The following is a 20,390-nucleotide window of genomic DNA, read 5'->3' on the forward strand; positions in this document are numbered from 1 at the left end:
GCTGGGCCATTTCATGGTGAAGAACGCATAACGTACAGGATATATCAGAAAGAAGTCCTTTCTCCAGTTGCCGTGAGTGACTGGGGGAATATGGAGAAGGATGGAATAGGATGGAGAAGGATGGAGACCCCAGAGGTTTCTGGAGACTGGGGACGGACACGCTCATCCCACACACTCCCGTATGCCGCCTCACGTACCTTAAGTTGAGGGAATAAATACAACAGCATACTATCACAATTCATACGCAAGCTTCCCTACATAGTGGAGGCGAAACGGGAGCTTTCAAGAGCATCACCAAAAAATGTCTGGGACTGGATTTCAGAGGGGTGAGTGCTCCAGGCCCAAAAGAAGCCTCCTTTTAGAAAGCATGGGGCTACAACGGTTTAGAAACTCAGGCAAGTGCCATCAGATTTCCCATTTTCAGCAAAGCACGTTTCCAAGAACCAAGAGTAAAATATTTGTCACTAGAAGATTGAAGTGCTACTTGCCTACTGTTGGGTCGCCGTCAGAAACCAAAATGATCAGAGAGACTGATTCAGGGTCCAGCATTCCCAAATTATTGGCTTCATTCAAAATAAAGATGGCGCGCAGGAGGGCTTCGTTGATATTTGTGCCTGTTAAAGTAACACGATGTGCTGTTCTGTTATGTACGCTCTCTTTGCACAAAAACCGTCCCATCCTGGGTTCAGATTCGTCTGCCTGGTGATTACTCATGCATCGTTTATTTAGTACCCAAATCCTTCAAATGTTTTCCAAGTGACACAAATTTCCCCCAGGCTGGTCAAGATTCCCCAGTGGAGTAATATTCACTTTGTAATAAACTATTCCCCTAAACAGGAATTCATCGTTTCAAAGCACCCATCTGTCATTTTGTTAAACACCAAATTGAAGGTCCCTAAATCAGCCTTGCTGACATGCTGGAACACTGGTCTGGGGACAGTTGCATTTTTGTATAAGAATAACAAGAAGGCTAGTGTCACTTGCTGACACCCTTTTCTGAGACAGATTGGAAAGGTTACAAACTTGTGTGGGATGGGTTACACCTTGTACTTCCACAAGAAATTAGTATTCATCATAGAATAATACATGCATTATTTAAGGAAGGCATTGCCAGCCAGGCAAAGACCACCATGGTAGGGAATGATACTTCCTAAGTGAATGAAGATTTGAACCCTATGAGCATTTCTCACTGGACTCTAGGATAAAGTTGCTCACCTCCACTGGGCTGGATTTTCTCAATATATTTCTTGGCATCCACAATCTGTGTTTTAGTAGCTGAAACTAAGTCATTTCTCCAGGTTCGAACATTGTGGTTGAAGTCAACCACAGAGAATTGGTCTTCAGCTCTTAGGTCATCCAATATGGTCCTCATTGCCTCCACCGTCTGTTTCAAAAAAGGATGAAGAAGGGTCTCATGACATAAGCTCTAAGCCCAAGAAGAAAGGAGGAAGATCAAGAATTCATCCTGTCTTCTTACAAGTACCAACTCAAGCTGCCCTTCTTCCAGAAGACCTCCGAACCCACCTCAGTCAACACTGACCTGTCTCTCACTTATCCTGAACATGTATAGTCTGCATTTTGATACTCAAACTTCTACTGTTTTATTTTGTTTACACGACCACTTTGACTAGTCTCGCTTTTGGTTAAGAATCACAAACTTCAGGTGCCCATTTAGTAGTGCCTGGAATGTATTTCTCAAGTCCAGCTACTCACCCTCTCTCTTAAATGACTACTTCTCATTGCCTCTCTCTTCAAACTACCAACACCTCCCTCTTCCTGTCTCAGCTCACGACCTGGATTCCAACTTCACTGGGGACTAAAGCGGTCAGAAGAAAACATGCCCAGTCTCGCACCCTCCTGTCTGGCGATCTAGGAGAACTAGCAGGATTTCTACTGAATGCACATCCCATCCCTTGGTGGACTAGCTCTCATTCTCTCTCATCTACTGAAGGACGTGGCTATAGCCACTGGCCCTTGCATCTCCTACATTCAGAATTTCCTTCCCCTAATGGTGCATTTCCATAAACATAAAAACATGTTGTTATTTCTCATCCCTTTAAAAACCTCAGTCGTGGGGCACCTGGGTGGCTCAGTCGGTGAAGCGTCTGCTTCGGCTCAGGTCATGATCCCAGGGTCCTGGGATCAAGCCCCACGTCGGGCTCTCTGCTCAGTGTGGAGCTCGCTTCTCCCTCTCCCTCTGCTACTCCCCCTGCTTGTGCTCTCTCTCGCTCACTCTCTCTGACAAAGAAATAAAAATAAAAATTTAAAAATAAATAAAGAAAGAAAGAATGAGATAAAAGCCTCATTCGTACTTACTCCCATTTCTCAGTCTCCCTCTGCAATAGAATTGCTTGAAAGATTGGCCTAAACCTACTAGCTGCAAATCTTCTCTTCCTACTCTCTCTCAAACCCACTCCATTCAGGTTTTCGCCATCAGGACTCCTTAAAATTGCCCTTTTCAAGGTCTCGGTGACTTTCATGTTGTCAAATCCAATGGACTATTCTCACTTCTCATCGGACTCAACCTACGAGCAACATCTGAACCAACCGGTCACACCTGCCGCCTTAATACAACTTCCTCATTATCTTCCAGAACCTCAGACTCTCTTGGGTTTTCTCTTCATCTCCACTGGTTGCCTTTTCTCACTCTTCTTTTTTTTTGCTTGTTCTTCCTCTTCTCCCTGAATTCTCGCTCAATATCCTAGGGTTCACTCATGTTTTTCTTCTCTAGCTACACTTGCTCCTTGGTGTTCTCAGCCAGTCTCGTTGTAATGAGACTCACCTTCCACATTCTGGTGAGTCCTAATGGTACATCTCGATATCTCACTTTTGAACACCAGACTTGCATAGCCAATGGCCTCACTGACCTCCGTTTAATAACATCTCAAACTTCACATGTCCAAAACCGAGCCCCTGATATCCCCACAAAGTCTCATTCTGCCCGTCTTTTCCAGCTCATTGATGGCAACCTGCATCCCTCCTTCCAGTTGCTCAGGGTAAGAGCTCGGAGCATCTTGGGGTCTTATTTTCTTCTCATAGCTCACAGCTTTAGGAAATTCTGTTTATTCTACCTTCCAAATAGATTCCAGAATCCTGTCACTTCTTGCACACATCCACAGCTACCACTCTGGTCCATGCCACCATCATCTCTTGCCTGGATTGTTGCAATAGCCATTTTTCTGGCCTCCCTGTTTCTACTCTCACCCATATGCCAGTCTGTTCTCAACCCAGTGGCCACAAATAGGCTTTAAAGCATGTCAGATCATGTCATTCCTTCCCCCAAGCCGCCCAGCAGCTCTCCATTTCTTTCTGAGTTAGAGCCAAGTTTCTCATAGTGACCTAAGGGGCTTCACTCAATCTGTCCGATCCCTTCCTCCTCCCCTCCCTGCTGGCTCCTCTCTGCTCCTTGAACACTCCTGGCACACATCTGACTCAGAGCTGTTGCCCTGGCTGTCCCTGCCACCTATAGGGGTCTGTCCCCAGAGAGTTGCGTGCCTCCCCCCGACACCTTCTAATGGTTTCCTCAAGCTCTTCTCAATAGAAGCACCTATTTACATGCCAAACCTGTTTAAAATCTTAAATTGGCAATTGGCATTCCTAATTCCTAATACGCTCCTCTAAAGCAAACCAACAAAAAACCCCAAAAAAGCTTTCTTGTAACACCACCACTGAAGATAACTTTATTTATTTTTATTTTTTAAAGATTTTATCTATTTATCTGAGAGAGAGAGAGAGCAGGGAGAGGAGCAGAGCGAGAGGGACAAGCAGACTCTACACTGAGCGCAGAGCCAGATGCGGGGCGCGATCTCACGACCCTGAGATCAGGACCTGAGCAGAAACCAAGAGTTGGATGCTTAACTGACCAAGCTACCCAGGCGCCCTGAAGATACTTTTAAATGACTTATTATGCTTATTGCTTATTCTTTGTCCCCCTTTTCTCACAGAACATAAACTCCATGAGCTCCACGTGGGCAAGGATGGGGTTTTTTTATGCTTTTGGTCAATTTTTTTTTTAACTGATGAACTATGTGCCTGACACACAGTAGGTGCTTAATAAATATTCATTACATGCACAAATGAAGGAAAGAAAGAGTGAATACACGGTTGTATTAGAGCCGAGATTCTCAAGTGAGGGCACCTTTACCCCCAGGGGACATCTGGCAGTGTCTGAAGACATTTTTGATTGTCATGACTAAGGGGGTATATGCTAGTGGCAGCCAGTAGGTCAAGGCCAGGAATGCCGCTAAACACCCTACCACATACAGAACAGCCCCCACAACAAAGAATCATCTAGTCCAAAATGTCAGGAGTGCCACTGTTGGGAAACCTGGTGTTGGAGCATAATGCCTTGTCCTTCTTTTGGATTCCAGAACATTGATGAACACTTGGGTGGTCAGAAATGATTGCTCAATGAATGAATGGATGGATGGATGGTTGATTGGTTAGTTAATTGTTCAGATTGGTTGGATGGGTGGGTTGATGGATAAAACAAGAAATTTCCTGGTTTGTTCTGCAGAATGGCATCTACACCCTTTAACGTTGGATTAGCCTCTATTGAACTCCAACCTGGAAGACATGAGATGGGATGGCCACCCTCAAGGAGCTGTGGTGTAATTAGAAGAGATTCCAAAGAGATTCCAAACAAAGAAATGTTTGTTGTTCATAAGCCACCAGACCTGTGGTGCTTGGTCAGAGCAGCCCGAGCTGACCGAGCTGAGGCCTGGGGGGGAAGATGCATTGAACGTCTGCCATGTTGGGAGCACAGCAAAGAAGGCAGGGAGCCCCGAGCACCCCTACCAACAAGGCGGTACTTACTTGTTTCATTTTTATTCCCCACATTGAGCCGCTAACATCAATGACAAACAGGATGTTTTTGGGAATTGGGTCCAGGTTTTCAGGAGCGAAAAAGTGGACAAAATATCCATTAAATACCTGGAAAACAGAGCACACTGTTTAGCACGTAGGAAGATGGGGCCCTGGGGACTGAGAGAGAAGAGGCAAGCCACGGGGCAGAGGAGGCTTGGTGTCCATCTGTGCCTCTCCCTCCTCCTTCCTGCTCTCCCCCATTCCTCTCCTGGGAAGGTCCAAGCCTTCTGGGTAGTTTCACTCCCCAGGGCATATCACTTACCCCACCCCCACCCCATTCCATCCAGTCTTCATGGAGAGCCTGCCTTCTGGGCACCCTACTAGCCAACAGCCAATCAGGCAGAGTCTGTGCCCTCACAGGGCTCACAGGCCAACCCAGGATCCAGACAAGTAAAGAGACAATTGTAGCAGAGCACTTTGTGCTATGCTCAGGAAAATAAAGGACTCTGAGAACTCCCAGTGGACGTGTATCTGACTCGGATGGGGGAGTCTTTCCCACAGAAATGGAATCCACACTGGACTTGAGCATGAGTTTGGAGTTGGTCTGCCAGCGTGGGACTTGTCAGGCTTGGGGGGGTCAGGTAGGAGTGGGGAGGAGAATTTCAGACAAGGGTGAGAAAATATGGCACACTAGGAGTTCCGTAAGTGGCTCAGCACCACAAGAGCTATAGAGATCAAGAATTCAAGGAGTTAGAGTAGAGAGTCAGCAGGACAGATCAGGAAGGACCTTTATCAGCACTCTAGAGAGTTTGGATTGTTCTCGAAGTTACTAGAAGGCCGCTCCAGCTGGATTCTGGATCGCCATCTTTGTCTTCTGCTCTAGGCTCCAATGCCTGGCTCCCCTAGTTCTCTTTCCACTGTCCTTTGGTCATGTCTACCAGGACAGTACAGTGCCTAGCTGGTGAATGCGTAGCTGTGGACACTTCTCTACCTCCCCATCCTGGAGAGAAGCACAGACTTTTGGAAACCCTCTAAGGGCTCTTACCTCAGCACAAGGGAAATACAGACATACACCTAAGACATGACAAAGGGGGAAAGGAAACTGAAGAAATCTCACGATGAACATTGGCCCTGGAAATCGCCACTAGTCCAGATTTTTCTCTTGGTTGTTTCGTCCATCCAGCCCCATAACCTCTCTGCTTTCTTCGATAGTTTAATTGCAAAGGGCCTTTGAAGGTTATCCCAAACTCCCATTTTGTGAGTTTCTACTGTACTTTTTATTAGGGATAGAAGTACCCTTCTGGGACAAGGACATGAAACACAATGCTGCTCCATTTTGTTTTCTTGACATGAGAAGATATTGCTTAGTAACACTTAGGGAAATACGATTTTAGTCCCTTCTCTGCAACTGGACACTTGCCTCGGCAGCTAGGAGCCACCCAGAAGCCAGGGAGTTTGTCCTACAAGAGACCTTTGTTTGGCCTCAGCCTGGCGGCCCTCCTCGAGACTGTTTTTACCCACCTCGAGTTCCCCGGCTTTCTCTTCTCTGTTCACGTCATACATCACCACCAGCTCTCCGTCTACCGCAGTCTCAGAGCAGTTGGAGCACTTTCTTTGCTGTGCCACAGAGGGCTTGAAGGACACATGTGCCTGGAAAGAACAGTGACATCAGAGCCCAGTCTCTACGCCTCTCCCTCCCGAGATGAGGGGCTGACACCTTCCTGTGCACACAGGTGAAGACGTATTGCCCATGGCTTGATGGCCAGCCCTCACCCAGGCAGCATCCGAAGTCCCTTCTCAATGCAAGGGACAGTGGCCGGGCACGTGAGGGGGCATCTGCCAGCCTGTGGGGCTGCTGCCCAGGTTTTAGGACTTCTTAAGGTACTCGAAGAATTCCTCCCTTCCTCCATCAGAGAGATGGCTACCAGTGTGAACAAGAGTTTATGAAAGGTTCTCGGAGGAGTTTGACTCTTCCGCTGCTGGTTATTACTGATCACGAAGCAAAGAGAACAAAGCTGAGCATCTCTTGCTGTGACTAATGAAAATGCACCACATATTATGCGAAAGTTGCATTCTAGCAACGGTCAAGCATATGACTTGAGGGAAATGAGGCCCCAAAATGGACAGTCACTGGTCAAAATGCAAAGAAACAATAGATTTTGCTCAGGGATCTCTGTTCCTTCACAGGGTTCACCACCCGACCACTTTTCTGTTCCCCAGAGCACAGGAGGGCAAAGAACCCAGGGCTAGTGGCCACTTGGACTCTTTGCTACAGGCAATACTTATGCTACCTTCTGCCGTCCTTTAGATATGACTGGAACACCATCAAAATGGCCATCAAATGTGTCAGGAACATGGAGAAATTTTATTCCCTGAGGTTCAGCAACCCACACGTCTACCTAGAGAAGGGAAAGAAAATTACTCAAAGCATCAAGGTATCTTTCAAGCCTTTTTTTGAGCAAAAAGTACCATAACTACACCCTCTGCTGTTTTTCTCATCGTCAGGCTTTCCCAGAGGTGACCCAGCATGGTTCCATGATGACTCCTGCACGTTCCTGAACTGCCATGGGATCTGAGTCATCTCACCACGGGGGCTGAAGACCCTTTGGGCAACTCAATGCTCCCCTTCTCTTGCTTCACGCCTCTGGGTTTCATTCCCCATCTCTATCCTAGCCTATATTTGTTGTTCTTGTTTATAAGAGTGTTCATGTTGTCGAAGGAAACAAAAGAAGGAAAGCCATTGTGAAATGATTCTGCACTTAGTCTATGGATCTGTCAACAAAAGACCAGGGCCTTTTCATTCCTTTTCTGTCTACATGCTTTGAACAGAGTGAAGCAGGAGGCAATCCCTTTGGGTGATCCTTGGAAAAACCATTGTCATGGCTTCCATTTCCCTCTGTAGACTCTAAGTGCTCTGCTAAGCACTTCACATGTATGAACTCATTTAACTCTTACCGATATTCTTATGATCTGTTTAATTTGTTATTGAGTATTTTATGGATAAAGAAACAGATTCAGAGTGACCCAGCTTGGAAGTGGCTGAGCCAGGCTTCAGACCCAGGGCCCGAGCTCCTAGCACTTTCCACACTGCTTCCTGACTTCCCATGGCTTCTGCTCCATCTTTTCAGTTCACTTTGCCGCACTATTCATTAGCCCCCGGCCACAATGTCCTATCTGTTTATCATGAAATTTCCCATCTTTTGCACACACCCACTTAAATGTGAGGCCATCAGATGGAACCCTATGCACATTGGTTTCTTTACTGCCTCTTCCTCATTTAGGATCATGTATAACAGTGATGAGCTCTCTCCCCTTTGGAAGTCCCTGGCTTTGGAATCATGCCAGATTTTTCTCTGATTTTTACTTTTTTTTAAGTAGGCTCCAAGTCCAGCGTGGAACCCAACACAGGGCTTGAACTCACGATCCTGAGATCCAGTCCCGAGCTGAGATCAAGAGTCAGGTGCTTAGCTTACTGAGCCACCCAGGTGTCCCTCTGATTTTTTTTCTTAATCTGCTTTCATAAAGTCATGGACACTTATCTAAGCAGAGCCAACATTTCCTTTCTTGGTTATTACAAATTCCAGCAAAAGATGTGAGCTCAGTTTGCCTTCAAGATTCCCATTAGCTCCAGGTTCTTTATGTTGGGAAGAGCTAAATTTACACAGAACCGGGTGGATCAGATATCCCAGGACAGCCCGACCCAGCCATTGTGGGTAGTTGATTGAGCAGCTCCTGGAGGAAAGGGAGAAAAGTCAGGGAGTTGCAGAAAACTGGGGCCACTGCTGTCATTCTTCCATTAAGTTCTATTTATAAACAAGTGTAGGGTACTCAGGACAAAGTTGAGTCTCTTCACAAGAGCATAAAAATGGCAGGAGGATCTTTTCTGGAATGTCACAGAAGCTATTAGCAGTCCTGTGCTCAATTTGATGCAGGCATGGCCCCAAATCTAAGTAGGAAACTATGCTTTGGGGGTGTGTACCTAAGGTCCCACAGCTGGTTCCTTGACAGGTTGGGACCAGTGCATGGTGGCCTTGAGTCACTTGCCATATTTGTTGGCATTTCAGTAAGTAACCAGCTACAGGAGTTGGAATAAAATCTTTTTCTAAGATTTGATACATTCAGAAGGTAGGGGTGGAGGTTAAAAAGAGATGTGTTCTCTGTGATTCCTGTGAGGGAAATGTATTTCCAGTTGGCTGGCCTGTCTGATGGTGATTAGAAAGCTTTTCTGGAATAAACACGAGGAGGTCTAATTTTATAATTTCAACTTAATTTATCTCTGGATAAGATCAAACCTCTTTAGAAATGAATATATTTCATAGACTGTTAGGGCTGGAAAGTACCTTAAGAATCATCTGGTCCAACCTTCTTTCACAGATGAGACACTGAAGGCCAGGAAATGGATTCACCCTGAGCCCACAGCTATGACTGCTAACTCTGGACCAGAACTTGGGAAACTTGCCGCTTTGTCTAATACTCTTGCTAATAAATTAAGACTCTATCAGTCTTACTTAAAAAACAAGGAATTCCTAAGAGCATGGGAAATTTAAGGATGAACAAAAATTTCAGAAATATAAGAAAGATTTATGTGCTACGTGGTATGTGTGTTAAGAATCATTATCTTCATGGACTCAAACTCAAATTCTTAGATGAAGAGCATAGAACATAGTCTCAAATCTTAATTGTTGCTTAGCTTTGTTTCCTTAGGCAAGTTATTTATATGTCTCTCTAAATCAGGGCTAATGAGCTCTACTTTATAACTAGTGCAGAGGAGTCAATGACATAAAATATAAGTATCTTATCCAAAATATCATAGAAGTATTCTCATATCACTAACTCGGTTGCTGTTAATATTATTAACAAACTCGGCCCTCGCGTCATTGGAGGCAAGATGCCAATCGCATCTATTCACCATGCGATTCATAGACTTGAGCGAGAGAAGGGCGCATTCATCATCGCTCCTAGAAAAGTAGCCAGGGTCACGTGTTGAGTTGTGCAGAGCCTCCAGCCAGGGCCGCAAAGGGTGCTGACATCCAGCCCCTCGCCCACTGGCCAAGTCATGTGTCCTGACATGGGACTGCGTTAGCCAGCATGAAGGGCATCTTTTCCTAGCTTTCACAAAGGCCCCAGATGTGCCGGCAGGGGCCCTGCAAATAACTCAGTGACAGATACCCTGAGAGCAAGCCGATGCCACACGGTGGTCATGAGAAGAAGGAGGGTTCCATCGGTCAGATATACACCTTTTCAAACTGGAATAAAAATGTCACCATGATCAATTTATCCCCTGGATTCTTCTGCCTGGAGGCCTCCCCTTCCTAGCTGTCAACTGGAGAGGCAGATTGGATCGTATACTCTCCTGGGCTACTTCTGGCCCTGCTCTGCTCGGACACAAAATGTTCACGGGATGTCACAAAGATTCAAGTCCCCCCCCCCCCAAAGACTGTCTCAGTTCTTAGGGCAACAAGTGAAGATGATAGTAAAGGTGAGTTTGTATCAGTGGGACCATGGGGTGGGAGAGGAAGACAGCTAGCATTCACCGAGTTCCTATTATTTGCCACCTGTTTCCATAAATTATATGGGAAATATGTTCTAGCACCCATTCCACAGATAGAAAAAATGGACACTCAGGAGAATGCGTCCATGTCAGAAGGTTAGTGTAATGGTTGAATGGCTCTCTCCCCCGATACCCATACCCCCAAAGACATGTCTACAGGAAATCTCTGGAAACTGTGAATGATACCCCACTTAGAAAAAGCATCTTCATAGATGAAGTGAAGGTAAGGATCTTGAGATGAGATCATCCCGCACTACTCTGTGGACCCTAAATCCAATGACGTTTTCTTATAAGAAGAAGGCAGAGGGTGATTTGAGGCACATGGAGGAGAACATGGTGTGACCACCAGGCCGAGATTGGAGTGTTACAGCTATGAGACCACGGGTCAAGGAGTGCCAGTGGCTACCGGTCACCAGGAGAAGCAAAGAACAGATTCTCCCCCAAACCTTCAGGAGAAAGGCCCTGCTAACACCTGGATTTCAGACTTTGGGCCTCCAAAACTGTGAGAAAATGAATTTCCATTGTTTTAAGCCACCCGGTCTGTAATCCCTCATGGCAGCAAGCCTAGGAAACTAACACAGCTAATATGGAGCTGAGCCAGCATTGAAATCGTAAGGAAGCATCCTGGTGGACTCCAAACCCATCAGCCTTTCAGTCCACCCCACTGTCTTGCTGAGTTGCCAGCATCCAATGCCACAAAGGGTGGTGACCAGCAGAAAATGTAAGTCAGGGCTCGGAACCATCAGTGGACAGGGTCACTGCACGCCCTGCAAACCCCGCCTCACCTCCAAGTGTTTGGCCAGTCGTCCCGGCTGCAGATGGAGCCTGTGTTCGTAGGATCCCAGCTTCCTCCACTTCACTTCCTGGTAATGAAGTTCAAACTGCACCTTTGCTCCAGGGAGGACGTTCACTTCAGTTTTGAAGTTTTCCATATCAAGAGCCCTGCTCCTAAAGGTTTAACACCCCCCGACGGAAGTCAGCACATGCATGACGGAAAGCAAGACCCCACATCTATGCAGAGGGCACCTAGGCTTTTGTGGGCAATCGAGCCTGCTCGGGTGTTTATGAAAATGAACAGGAAGAACAATCGAGATCACTGAAGCTTCTAGGAAGCAATCTAGATCACTCAAGACCGCTAGGCTACTCAGTTGTGGGGCCAGGGCTCAAACCCAAACTGGTAATTCCAGAGACAGCACACATTGCCTCTGCTGCATTGGAGGCTGGTTCTAGAGATTCTTTACATCTCTGAAAGTCTTCAGAAAGAAGAAACCTATGACTGCATCAAGCGGAATATGTATTTCTGGCGTTAAGTCCTTATTGAAACACATACATATCAAGTTTACTGCAATCGTTGCTTGAGGTGTTTAGTTTTAAAGAGGAAATGGCAGAATTATTCAACGAGGCTGATTGGGGCTTTGGGATGGAGTGGGAGCAGCTAGCAGATGAGACTGTGGCCCGCGCCGGCCTGGCCCTTACCTCACCAACCCCGCGGTCTTCCCTTTGGCTCTCGCCTGGGAGTAGAGCGCCCGACCCACAGTCTTCTCCTTAATGGAACTAGTGAATGTCGTGCCGTCTACGGTCCTAAAAAATGACAGGAGGCCCCTGAGTTGTTGAGTTTTTCCAAGCAGTAGTCTCAACAAAACACACTACCAACAACCAACCCAACCAAGGGGATTTAGTGAACGCGGGCCATTATCATTTTGCGCCTAGAAGAAACAAGAAGAGAGACATCTGCCTACTATAGTCAGGACACCCTTTGTCTGAGTGTGATTGAAGAGGTAGGTGCCTACGCTGAAAGCTTCCCCTCGGGTGCTGTTGCTCATGCTTAAGATTGTTCCTCATTTTCAAGTTTTACCCTTCAGATGAAGCGGTGTTCTCTTTGGGTAACCCTTTTGAATTACAATTATGTTGAGGAGAGGTGATCGATAAATCACAACTAATCTGACTTACATTTGTTTAGAAAATGATTCTAATAGCCTGGGGACTCATACTGTCCAGCAAGAGCAGTAGGGAGTGCGGGAAGATGGAGGGAGGCATTGGGGAATCCCTTTGCAGATTTGTGTTTATCCCTCTAACATTTCCCTTAGGGACCTCGGACTTCCGTTTGCAACTCCATTTCTATCCACCTTATTTTAAGTGACTGTCGTCTAATACGTTCCAAGTAATGATTGATCAGAGCCATCGAATTACAGAATTGCAGAAGTAAAATGGACTCAATGGCATTCAAATAAACAGGATCTCTCGCGATGTGGAGAACACTAGACATTCTTCAGCATGAGGGCCAATTTCCTGCCCCAAGTGCCAATGACAGGCTTGGGGAGGCTCACTTGAAGGCCACCTCTTTAGATGAGAAGTCAGAGCCAGGAGACAATGACTTGCTCAAGGTCACACAGACAGTTGGTCAGAGACAGAGCTAGAACTAGACCCCACATGTCCAGGTCCACACTATTCCCATCAACTCATACTCAGGTTCAAAGACCAAGAAGTCTTTAAGATAAAAGGAAGTTGTCCCTAATGGGAGAATATTCGGAACCTTGATAAAAAGAAGCAGAAGAAATATTTTGACTAGAAGAAATATTTTGTGCAATTCATATGAAATTGCAGTGATCAAGTTGTCTACCTTCTCTGGTCTTATAAATTCAACCCTGAGTGAAGGGAGACCAAAGACAAGACCAAAGTTATAATTCTATCTTTTGTCACCTCAAATCTTCTATGACATGAGATGGAGAAGGAGAAAAGAAGAAAGGAAAACAGAAAGAAGCAATATCTAGAATAAATTCTGGTTATGTGACTTCAAAATAAAAATTTATTACAACAGTTCTAAATATAATTTTTCAGACACAGTGTCATGCAATGCCACTACATAAAAGCTCTTCTTTCTACATTTCCTTTTTTAGAACAGACTGCCTTAAATGTTTTTGAAAAGTAAATTTCTAAGCCAAGTCCAAGGATACCAATTCAGTCACCTAATGCCTTTTCCCCACCTACTTTGTTTTGTTTAGAAAATACAGTTAATGTGCTCTGTAGTTTTTAGAAGCCAAAGTACATGGTATTTGAATGTTTTGTCTATTCACAGTTATTGCTGGTTACCTTGGTGGATGAAAGACCAAAGCAGATGAGAAGTAACTCAATCTAATGTCTTAGGAAAAAAGATAGCCAGACTGTATGCAGAGCCTTGTGCTCGGGGACAGGACACGGCCAGGCAGAGCACACTCTGGGGATGGCCGTGTAAATGGTCGGGGGTAGAAAGCCATCCAAACACTTGGAAGAATAAGGAATGTTTAGCCTTGATACATGAAGCTACCAGTCGGGACAAGATAACTGGCCTCACTTTTTAAAAAGCACTGGAGTGGTTGAAAAATCTTTTTAATTATGGAAATCTTCAAACGGACAAAAACTAGAATAATAGAAGAAACCTCCATGAAACCATCCCTGAGCCACACCATTATCAGTACTCAGCCAGTGTCAGCTCACCTCTACCCCTACCCTCTCCACCTCGATTATTTTGAAGCCAATCTCAGACAGCGTATCATTTCATCCTCGAACACTTCAGTATGTATTTTGCAGAGAATAAGAAGAAAAAAAATTGTGAGTGGAACCAGAGTCACTGGGTAGAAACGGCACAGATTTCAATTAAGTATGAGAAATAATTCTAACAGACCTGTCAATCATTGAGTGGATTGCTCTGGGAAGTAGTGAGTTTATCATTAAAGAGATATTCAAGTCGAGCCTGGATAAGCCACTTGTCCTCGGTGTAACAGAGGAATTCAATCACTGGACAGATGATTGGATTTAATCAGTGGTTCTCATGTGTTTTCTCCATAGGGAAACATATGACAGGTGGCACGGAACTGCTCTGCACTCATACATGGTTTCCTGTAATCCACAGATTTCTCCCCACCCCCACACCCCCTCCCCCACAAGAAAGCACATTAAAATGCAAGTAAGAGTTGTTACCAGAGAGATAGCTTGGTTGCTTTAATTTATTAGACATGAAAAGCAAATCCTTCACTAATTCTGGTACTTTGAACAGAAACAAAGTATGGGGACCCAGCCCACGACGGCTCTTGACATCCAGTGGGTCCACAGCTCTGAGAGTGAGAACCAGAGGAGCAGTTGACTACCAAGGGCCATTCTAACTATGAGGGAGCTGGGGTTTTTGAGTAGAGGATTTCCAATTTCTAGTCTACATAGGAGTTACTCACATGGAAAAGTTGGAGATGAAGGCTCCTTTGGGAATCTGAACGTCAAACACGACGTTCTGAGGCTCTGGGGAGTTGTTCACCACTTTGGTCTGGATGATGGTGTTGGCCATACGAGAAGTAATAGTGGACTGGACTTTATAGCTATAAAGAGTTACTTGATCAGCCTCTTCCTGTTATTGGCAAGAAAGCATGGGGGTTACGCGGAGCAAAATTACCCGGAACTTCAGCACGTATCTGACGGTAAAGAGTATCACATTTTATTATGATCAGTCCTCAGGCATTGGTAAGCATGTCACTCAGGGAGTATTAAGCATTCTCCTAACTTGGGACCCGCCTGCCAGGCAGAAGGCTGCCTTCGTTTTGAGATATCTTGAGATGCTGTTCAGCTCTGTGAGTCTATTAATAATGACGCTTAAAATGAGCATACAAGTAGAAAATGGTTGTGGAATGCAAGACTGGATTGAGAAAGTTCAAGAAATAACTTCAAAGGCAGGACCCTAGCAAGGGAAATGATAAAGGTAGTGGGGTTTGAGAGGACCCTGGCTGTATCTTCAGAGGGGGGCGCAGCCAAGGGTACAGTGGGGTAGAAGTACGTGTGTGGTCTCCATATTGTTATCTGCTTTCTTCCATTTTTTTTTAAAGCTTTTATTTATTTATTTGAGAGAGAGAGAGAGAGCACAAGTAAGCGGAGCAGCAGAGGGAGAGGCAGAAGTAGGTTCCCTGCTGAGCAGAGAGCCCAACGCAGGGCTCGATCCCGGGACCCTGGGATCATGACCTGAGCAGAAGGCAGATGCTTAACCAACTGAGCCACCCAGGCGCCCCTGCCTTCTTCCATCTTATCTGTTATGGTGCCATCTTTCCCCTGTCTTCTTCTCCTTCCCCCAATTAGAATGAAATACGACACACTGATGGGTGTGATTGGAATATGAAGAGAAAGTACCTTGTTGATGCCGTGATTGGTCCCGTGCTCTGGGCCTCCTTTCCGAACCCTGCTCTACTGGTTTGAGGCAGCTCCCGTGTAACAAATTACAGCCTATCATGGTGCCCAAAGGCCAGGTACTAGGAGCACATGTCTTTCAGGAGAGGCCTGCGAACTGCAGACTCCTTCAGGGCTAGGGCAATTAGGTGACCCGTTAGGTTTTCCTTTCTTCTCCGAAAGGATTTGCTTATTTCGATACTAGGTGTCATCCCCAAAACTCTGTCAGCCAAGATTAAGCCTTTCAACTCTGTAACAGCCAGCTCACCTCCAACTAAGACAAAATCCAGGCTGAGTAACTTGTCCTCCCTCCCCTTAAATGTCTGCTTCTCACAATTTCTGTCAGTTCAGAGTAGGAAGCCAATGGAAACCACTTCCTTTTGATGTTTTCTCGCCACAGGAAGGACTTCTTTGAACATCTCAGGAAATCGGACCATTTCGTGTTTGGGAACTCCTTTCCCACACTGTCTTTTTCCCCCTCCAGATCTGTTAGGTGTCATATTTTAAATGCAAACAGCTAAGTTGGAATGAATATGTATGCTCGGGTGAAATCTAGGTTTTTGGCAAAACTTGAGAGAATAGAAAGGACATTTTCAGCTCCTGGTGACATCTCGCCTGGTGACATCTCTCCTACATATATACTATACTCTTTCATGCTGAATTTTAGACACTCTTCCAAACAGAATTGGGCAAGAGGGTATTTCGAAAGTCAGGTAAACGCTCTCAGGGCTAGAGACAAAGGAGGCAACCGTATCGATCTCCAGATAATAGGTAACAGGAAAATCATTCGGTCATCAATTTTTAACAAAATCAAAGTAAACTCACCATCGTTTCTCCAGATTCTCCGGAAACACTTCTCTGTGAAAGGAAGGTAGATAATCATTCTTCAAAAATGTGTTACTTATTACCTAGAGGACAAAAACTGCTTTCTCTCAGTCAAAAAAAATTTTTTTATTCCCTTCAATACTAAGCTATAACTCATTCACTGGAGCCCAGATATAAATGTCAAATATTCTCGAAGTATTTTCCCACTGGTGTGTTTCTCTGGACACATTTCTAGCCACTTGGCAAGCACACCATTTTTTGATATAATGCGAGAACAAGTACTTTTAAATTAAAATATTCAAAGGAACTCATGCTGAGTGACCTATCTTCCCTTTATCCTGTTTATTTTCTTATTTAACTTAATGGTAATCTGGATGCCCCAGGCTACCATGGGGCTCTGGACATGCCATTTGCAAGGTCCGTAGTGCTTTCGTGTCGTCCCCCCCCCCCCCACTCATCCTTCAGATCTCAGCTCAGGGGGATTTTCTGTCAAGCTCGCTCCTGCCCATCCCCAAACTAGGTAAGCTTCTCTTACTAAGTTTTCATGGCAGCTAAGCTCTTCCTTCCAAGGAAGACAGTGGGAGTGCATGTCTGTGTCCTCCATTGGACTCAGCTATATGAGGCTGGGGATTTCGAGGTATTTCCTCTTTGGGGTGGCCCTGGAGCCGGGCATAGTGACTGGTGTGTGGAAAATCCTGCACTTTCACTGCCAGGCAGCGAATTAGCCACATGAAGGACTGTCCTCTGGGCATGGAAAGCTGAATTGGTTTTAAAGCCGAGTTAGGTTTAAAGATGGATGAACATCTATTATCTGTTGGACTCTAGCAGAATAAGTCAGGTGCTGGATGTAAGTCTAGCTAGCCTGATTCAGAGTGAGCTGAGGTTGTAGGGAGTGTTATGTGACATTGTGAGGTCAACAGTTGCCTTCTTTTGAATTTTTTGAATACAATTCTCAATGACGAAGTTTTCGCTCTTGTGACTAGATGACATGAGAACATGCCAGTTGGGTTTTCATATTATTGGTTTACAAGAAATCTGGACTTTTAGAAAGTCAAAAATTCACGCCCATACAAAATAAGTCATTGGTCAGCTTAGCGTTGCTTCCATAAACACCCCCTTTCTCAACACGTGGGCTGCATGTGGGAGAAGCCACACCCTTCCTGGCCTGCTGGAGAATTCCCCCATGAATTAGAGGGTGTATCCGTGCTGTTGTTGGCGGCCTCTGGGATGCGGCCTTGGCCATGGCCTGTCCCTATGCTCTCTGAGCTACTCCCCAAAGGCAGCAGTGACCGCCCCAAGGAGGATGTGTGCTCAGTGGGCCATGTTTGCCTCCACCGGATAGCCTGAGGCATCCAGATTACCATTCAGCTAAGAGAAGCAATGCCCTCCTAAGAGGAAATCCTTCCTGATAAGGCAGTAAAATCATCCCACCATCTTAGAATTTGAAGAAAACGCATAGCCAACCATCCTTTAAGGAACTAAGGTGACCATTATGATAAAAAACAAGCTCCGAGAATATCTAGCACAAAGCATCTTAATCCTCCCCTTACTTCATCAATCATGATCTCTTTCATTTATTTCCCCTTCGAGACTAAGGCTTACTGTACCTGATACCTCCGGTTCTCCGGCACAAACTGAAATTTGCCTGGGGCCAGTTCAACAAGATCTGCGTATTCTGCAAACTTAAAAAAGAATTAAGGATTTTTATTTCTATTAATAAAAACGATCTAGAATAAAGGAGGCAGATAGGGACAGGCATAAGGACATTCATCCTGTTTTTCTATCTTGTTTCCTATACCTTTGGGAAATCCCCTTTAAAAAAAGATACCATGACTTCTTTAATGAATTTATATTTGCTAGCTACGTCTCAGAGGTGAGTCCACGGAAGCTATTCTCTTCACATTTGTTGAAGGAATGCATTTTTTAGTTCGCCAGAAGATGACAGGACATACAGGTCGGGGTCACAGTAACCCAGTGATCAAGTAGGTCCCTGGGGAGCTCTTGGGTAGACCTTGGCCATCAGCAAGTGTGTGAGTGGATAAATGTGCCCATACATCTCTTCCAATTAAAAATGTTGAAAAAAAGTGTTGATAGGAAAGGAATACAAGTAAGAAGTGACTGAAAAAGCACACACATGTTTGGATGTCTTGGCTTCGATCCCTGGCTCTGTCCAAGAGATTTCCAACACACCCTGGCAGTTCTTAAGGTGTTGGAAAATCAGATCGTTTCCAAGCAGACAGAGTGATTTTTTTTTCTTTCCTGCAAATATGCCATCCTGTTCCTTGGCATTTTTGTGGGTAATTCACTCTGCAAGTATTACAAAGCCTCTGCATCTCCTAGGATCTTCCCATGATACACATTCCTTCTCTGGCATCAAAATAGTGTTTGCATGACTTTCAAAATGACTCAGTCCAAGACATTCCTTATGTTGGGGATGGCCAAGGATCTGAAGTGGAAACCTTGAGCTCCCTGGAAATAATCCTTGCTCTCTGCCGGCCCACTTGCCATCTCCCCCCCTTAACAGCAATATTTAAAGTGCCCTCATGACAGGACTCATTGTTCACGTAGGTAGGAAAGACAATGGTGCTTTGATAATGACTTTTCTTACACTGTTAGTGCAAGAGTGATAATGAAGTGTCATCCTCGTCACAGCTAATAATTATTAAGTGCTTCCTAGGGTTGCATTGTGCAGGGTAGTTTACATATGTCATTTAATTCCCCTAACACCCTTTGGGTTAGATCAATTATCCCCATTGTTTAGATAAGGAGTAGTCAGCTGTGTTCCATAAATGTTGCTCTGTGGGGCCGGTCCATTGAATTTGACTGAATTCTCATGCAAATCCCATTCACACTTTAAAAGGTAAACACACGTTCCAGTAATTACAACAGTGAACACTCTTACTCAGATGAATTTTATCATAAATTTCCTTTCCACACAGAACACAGTCCTCAAATAGCAATAACCACAGGCTATTTACTGAGCCCATGTACAGGCCCACAGCAAGGAGTTTCTGGGAGTACTCACTTCTGGAAGTCCATTGGTGGGGATTTCGAAGCCTTGTGTTTCAGAAACAAAGACACAGATGAGAAAGCACGTGAGTCGATGCATTTTGTTGGGTGGCTTTGCCAAGCTCTCCGTGCAGGGTCCCCGGAGAATTCTGCTCCTCGCTGAACCCAGTTCAAAGGAACAGCAGAAGAGTTCGTGTTTTAAAAGAAGAAAAAAAAGAAGAAGAAAGCTCTCAAACTTTGTTCAAAAACAGGACAAATATTTGTTCTGGAGTTCAAACTTGAGCTGTGGGGGTGGATCGGACACCCGGAGGTTATTCAAACAGTAAAACCAGAGGTAGTCGCTGGGCTGTGTGGACAAGTCAGGGTCAGATGGACATGCTTTTTTTTGGCTTTTGCTGATTTCTGTTCATCTCAGAATCAGAGAGACCTGAAGATCAACCTCATCCTCTTTGAAGGACCAGGTGGGAAACTAGACAGGGAAACAGAGTCAGAGAGAAAAGGGCAAAAGTGTAAAGTTTCTGGAAACGAAATCCTTTTGTTTAAATGAAAGGAGAAGTTTAGCAAAAGTGGAAAAGGGAACACAATGGTGTTCTGAGCAGAACATTCACTGCTAGCGTTTTTCCGTCTCTCTTTGATAACTAAGTACCTATTGTGGTAAGAACTGGGCACGCCGCTGGGCCAGATACAAAGACACGCTGAAGAGCGTGGGGACGTTTCATGAATGTCTTTGACTAAGAGAGCAATGTCTGTCCCTGCTGCTGTCCCTGATCAGCCTCACTCAGGTCAGTGGAGAATCAATTCTCCTCCATTCCAGAACCAGAGAAAACCTGGCCTGGAAGCTCTGTGTAGTAGTCTTGCCTATTTGTGGTCTGGATGAAATAAGAATGTTAACTAAGATGTGTTGAGCCTCCTCGTGGCAGGTGCTTTTACCTGTATTATCTTTAATTCTTTGATTTTTTAATCTTTGAAAGAACCATGTGAGGTAGGCACTATATTTGTCCTCCTTTATAATTGAAGA

The 20,390-nt window shown here is 45.1% G+C and overlaps 1 protein-coding gene across 1 annotated transcript in view; it reads right to left on the reverse strand.

Annotated features, from left to right (window-relative positions):
* Positions 1-19,728, reverse strand: part of ITIH2 (inter-alpha-trypsin inhibitor heavy chain 2) — a 36,375-nt gene extending 16,647 nt beyond the window's left edge. Inside the window, exons 1-11 of the mRNA XM_026478733.4 lie at positions 19,389-19,728; positions 17,971-18,045; positions 16,364-16,396; positions 14,563-14,732; positions 11,834-11,938; positions 11,143-11,305; positions 7,098-7,205; positions 6,328-6,456; positions 4,816-4,932; positions 1,216-1,384; positions 489-614 (exon numbers count right to left, since the gene is read on the reverse strand). Of these exons, the coding sequence (XP_026334518.2) occupies positions 489-614; positions 1,216-1,384; positions 4,816-4,932; positions 6,328-6,456; positions 7,098-7,205; positions 11,143-11,305; positions 11,834-11,938; positions 14,563-14,732; positions 16,364-16,396; positions 17,971-18,045; positions 19,389-19,472 (1,279 nt within the window). The 5' untranslated portion in view covers positions 19,473-19,728. The remainder of the gene's footprint in view (positions 1-488; positions 615-1,215; positions 1,385-4,815; positions 4,933-6,327; positions 6,457-7,097; positions 7,206-11,142; positions 11,306-11,833; positions 11,939-14,562; positions 14,733-16,363; positions 16,397-17,970; positions 18,046-19,388) is intronic.
* Between the last annotated feature and the right edge of the window lie 662 nt (positions 19,729-20,390).

This window comes from Ursus arctos, unplaced genomic scaffold, assembly GCF_023065955.2.
Source record: "Ursus arctos isolate Adak ecotype North America unplaced genomic scaffold, UrsArc2.0 scaffold_30, whole genome shotgun sequence".
NCBI classification, from domain to species: domain Eukaryota; kingdom Metazoa; phylum Chordata; class Mammalia; order Carnivora; family Ursidae; genus Ursus; species Ursus arctos.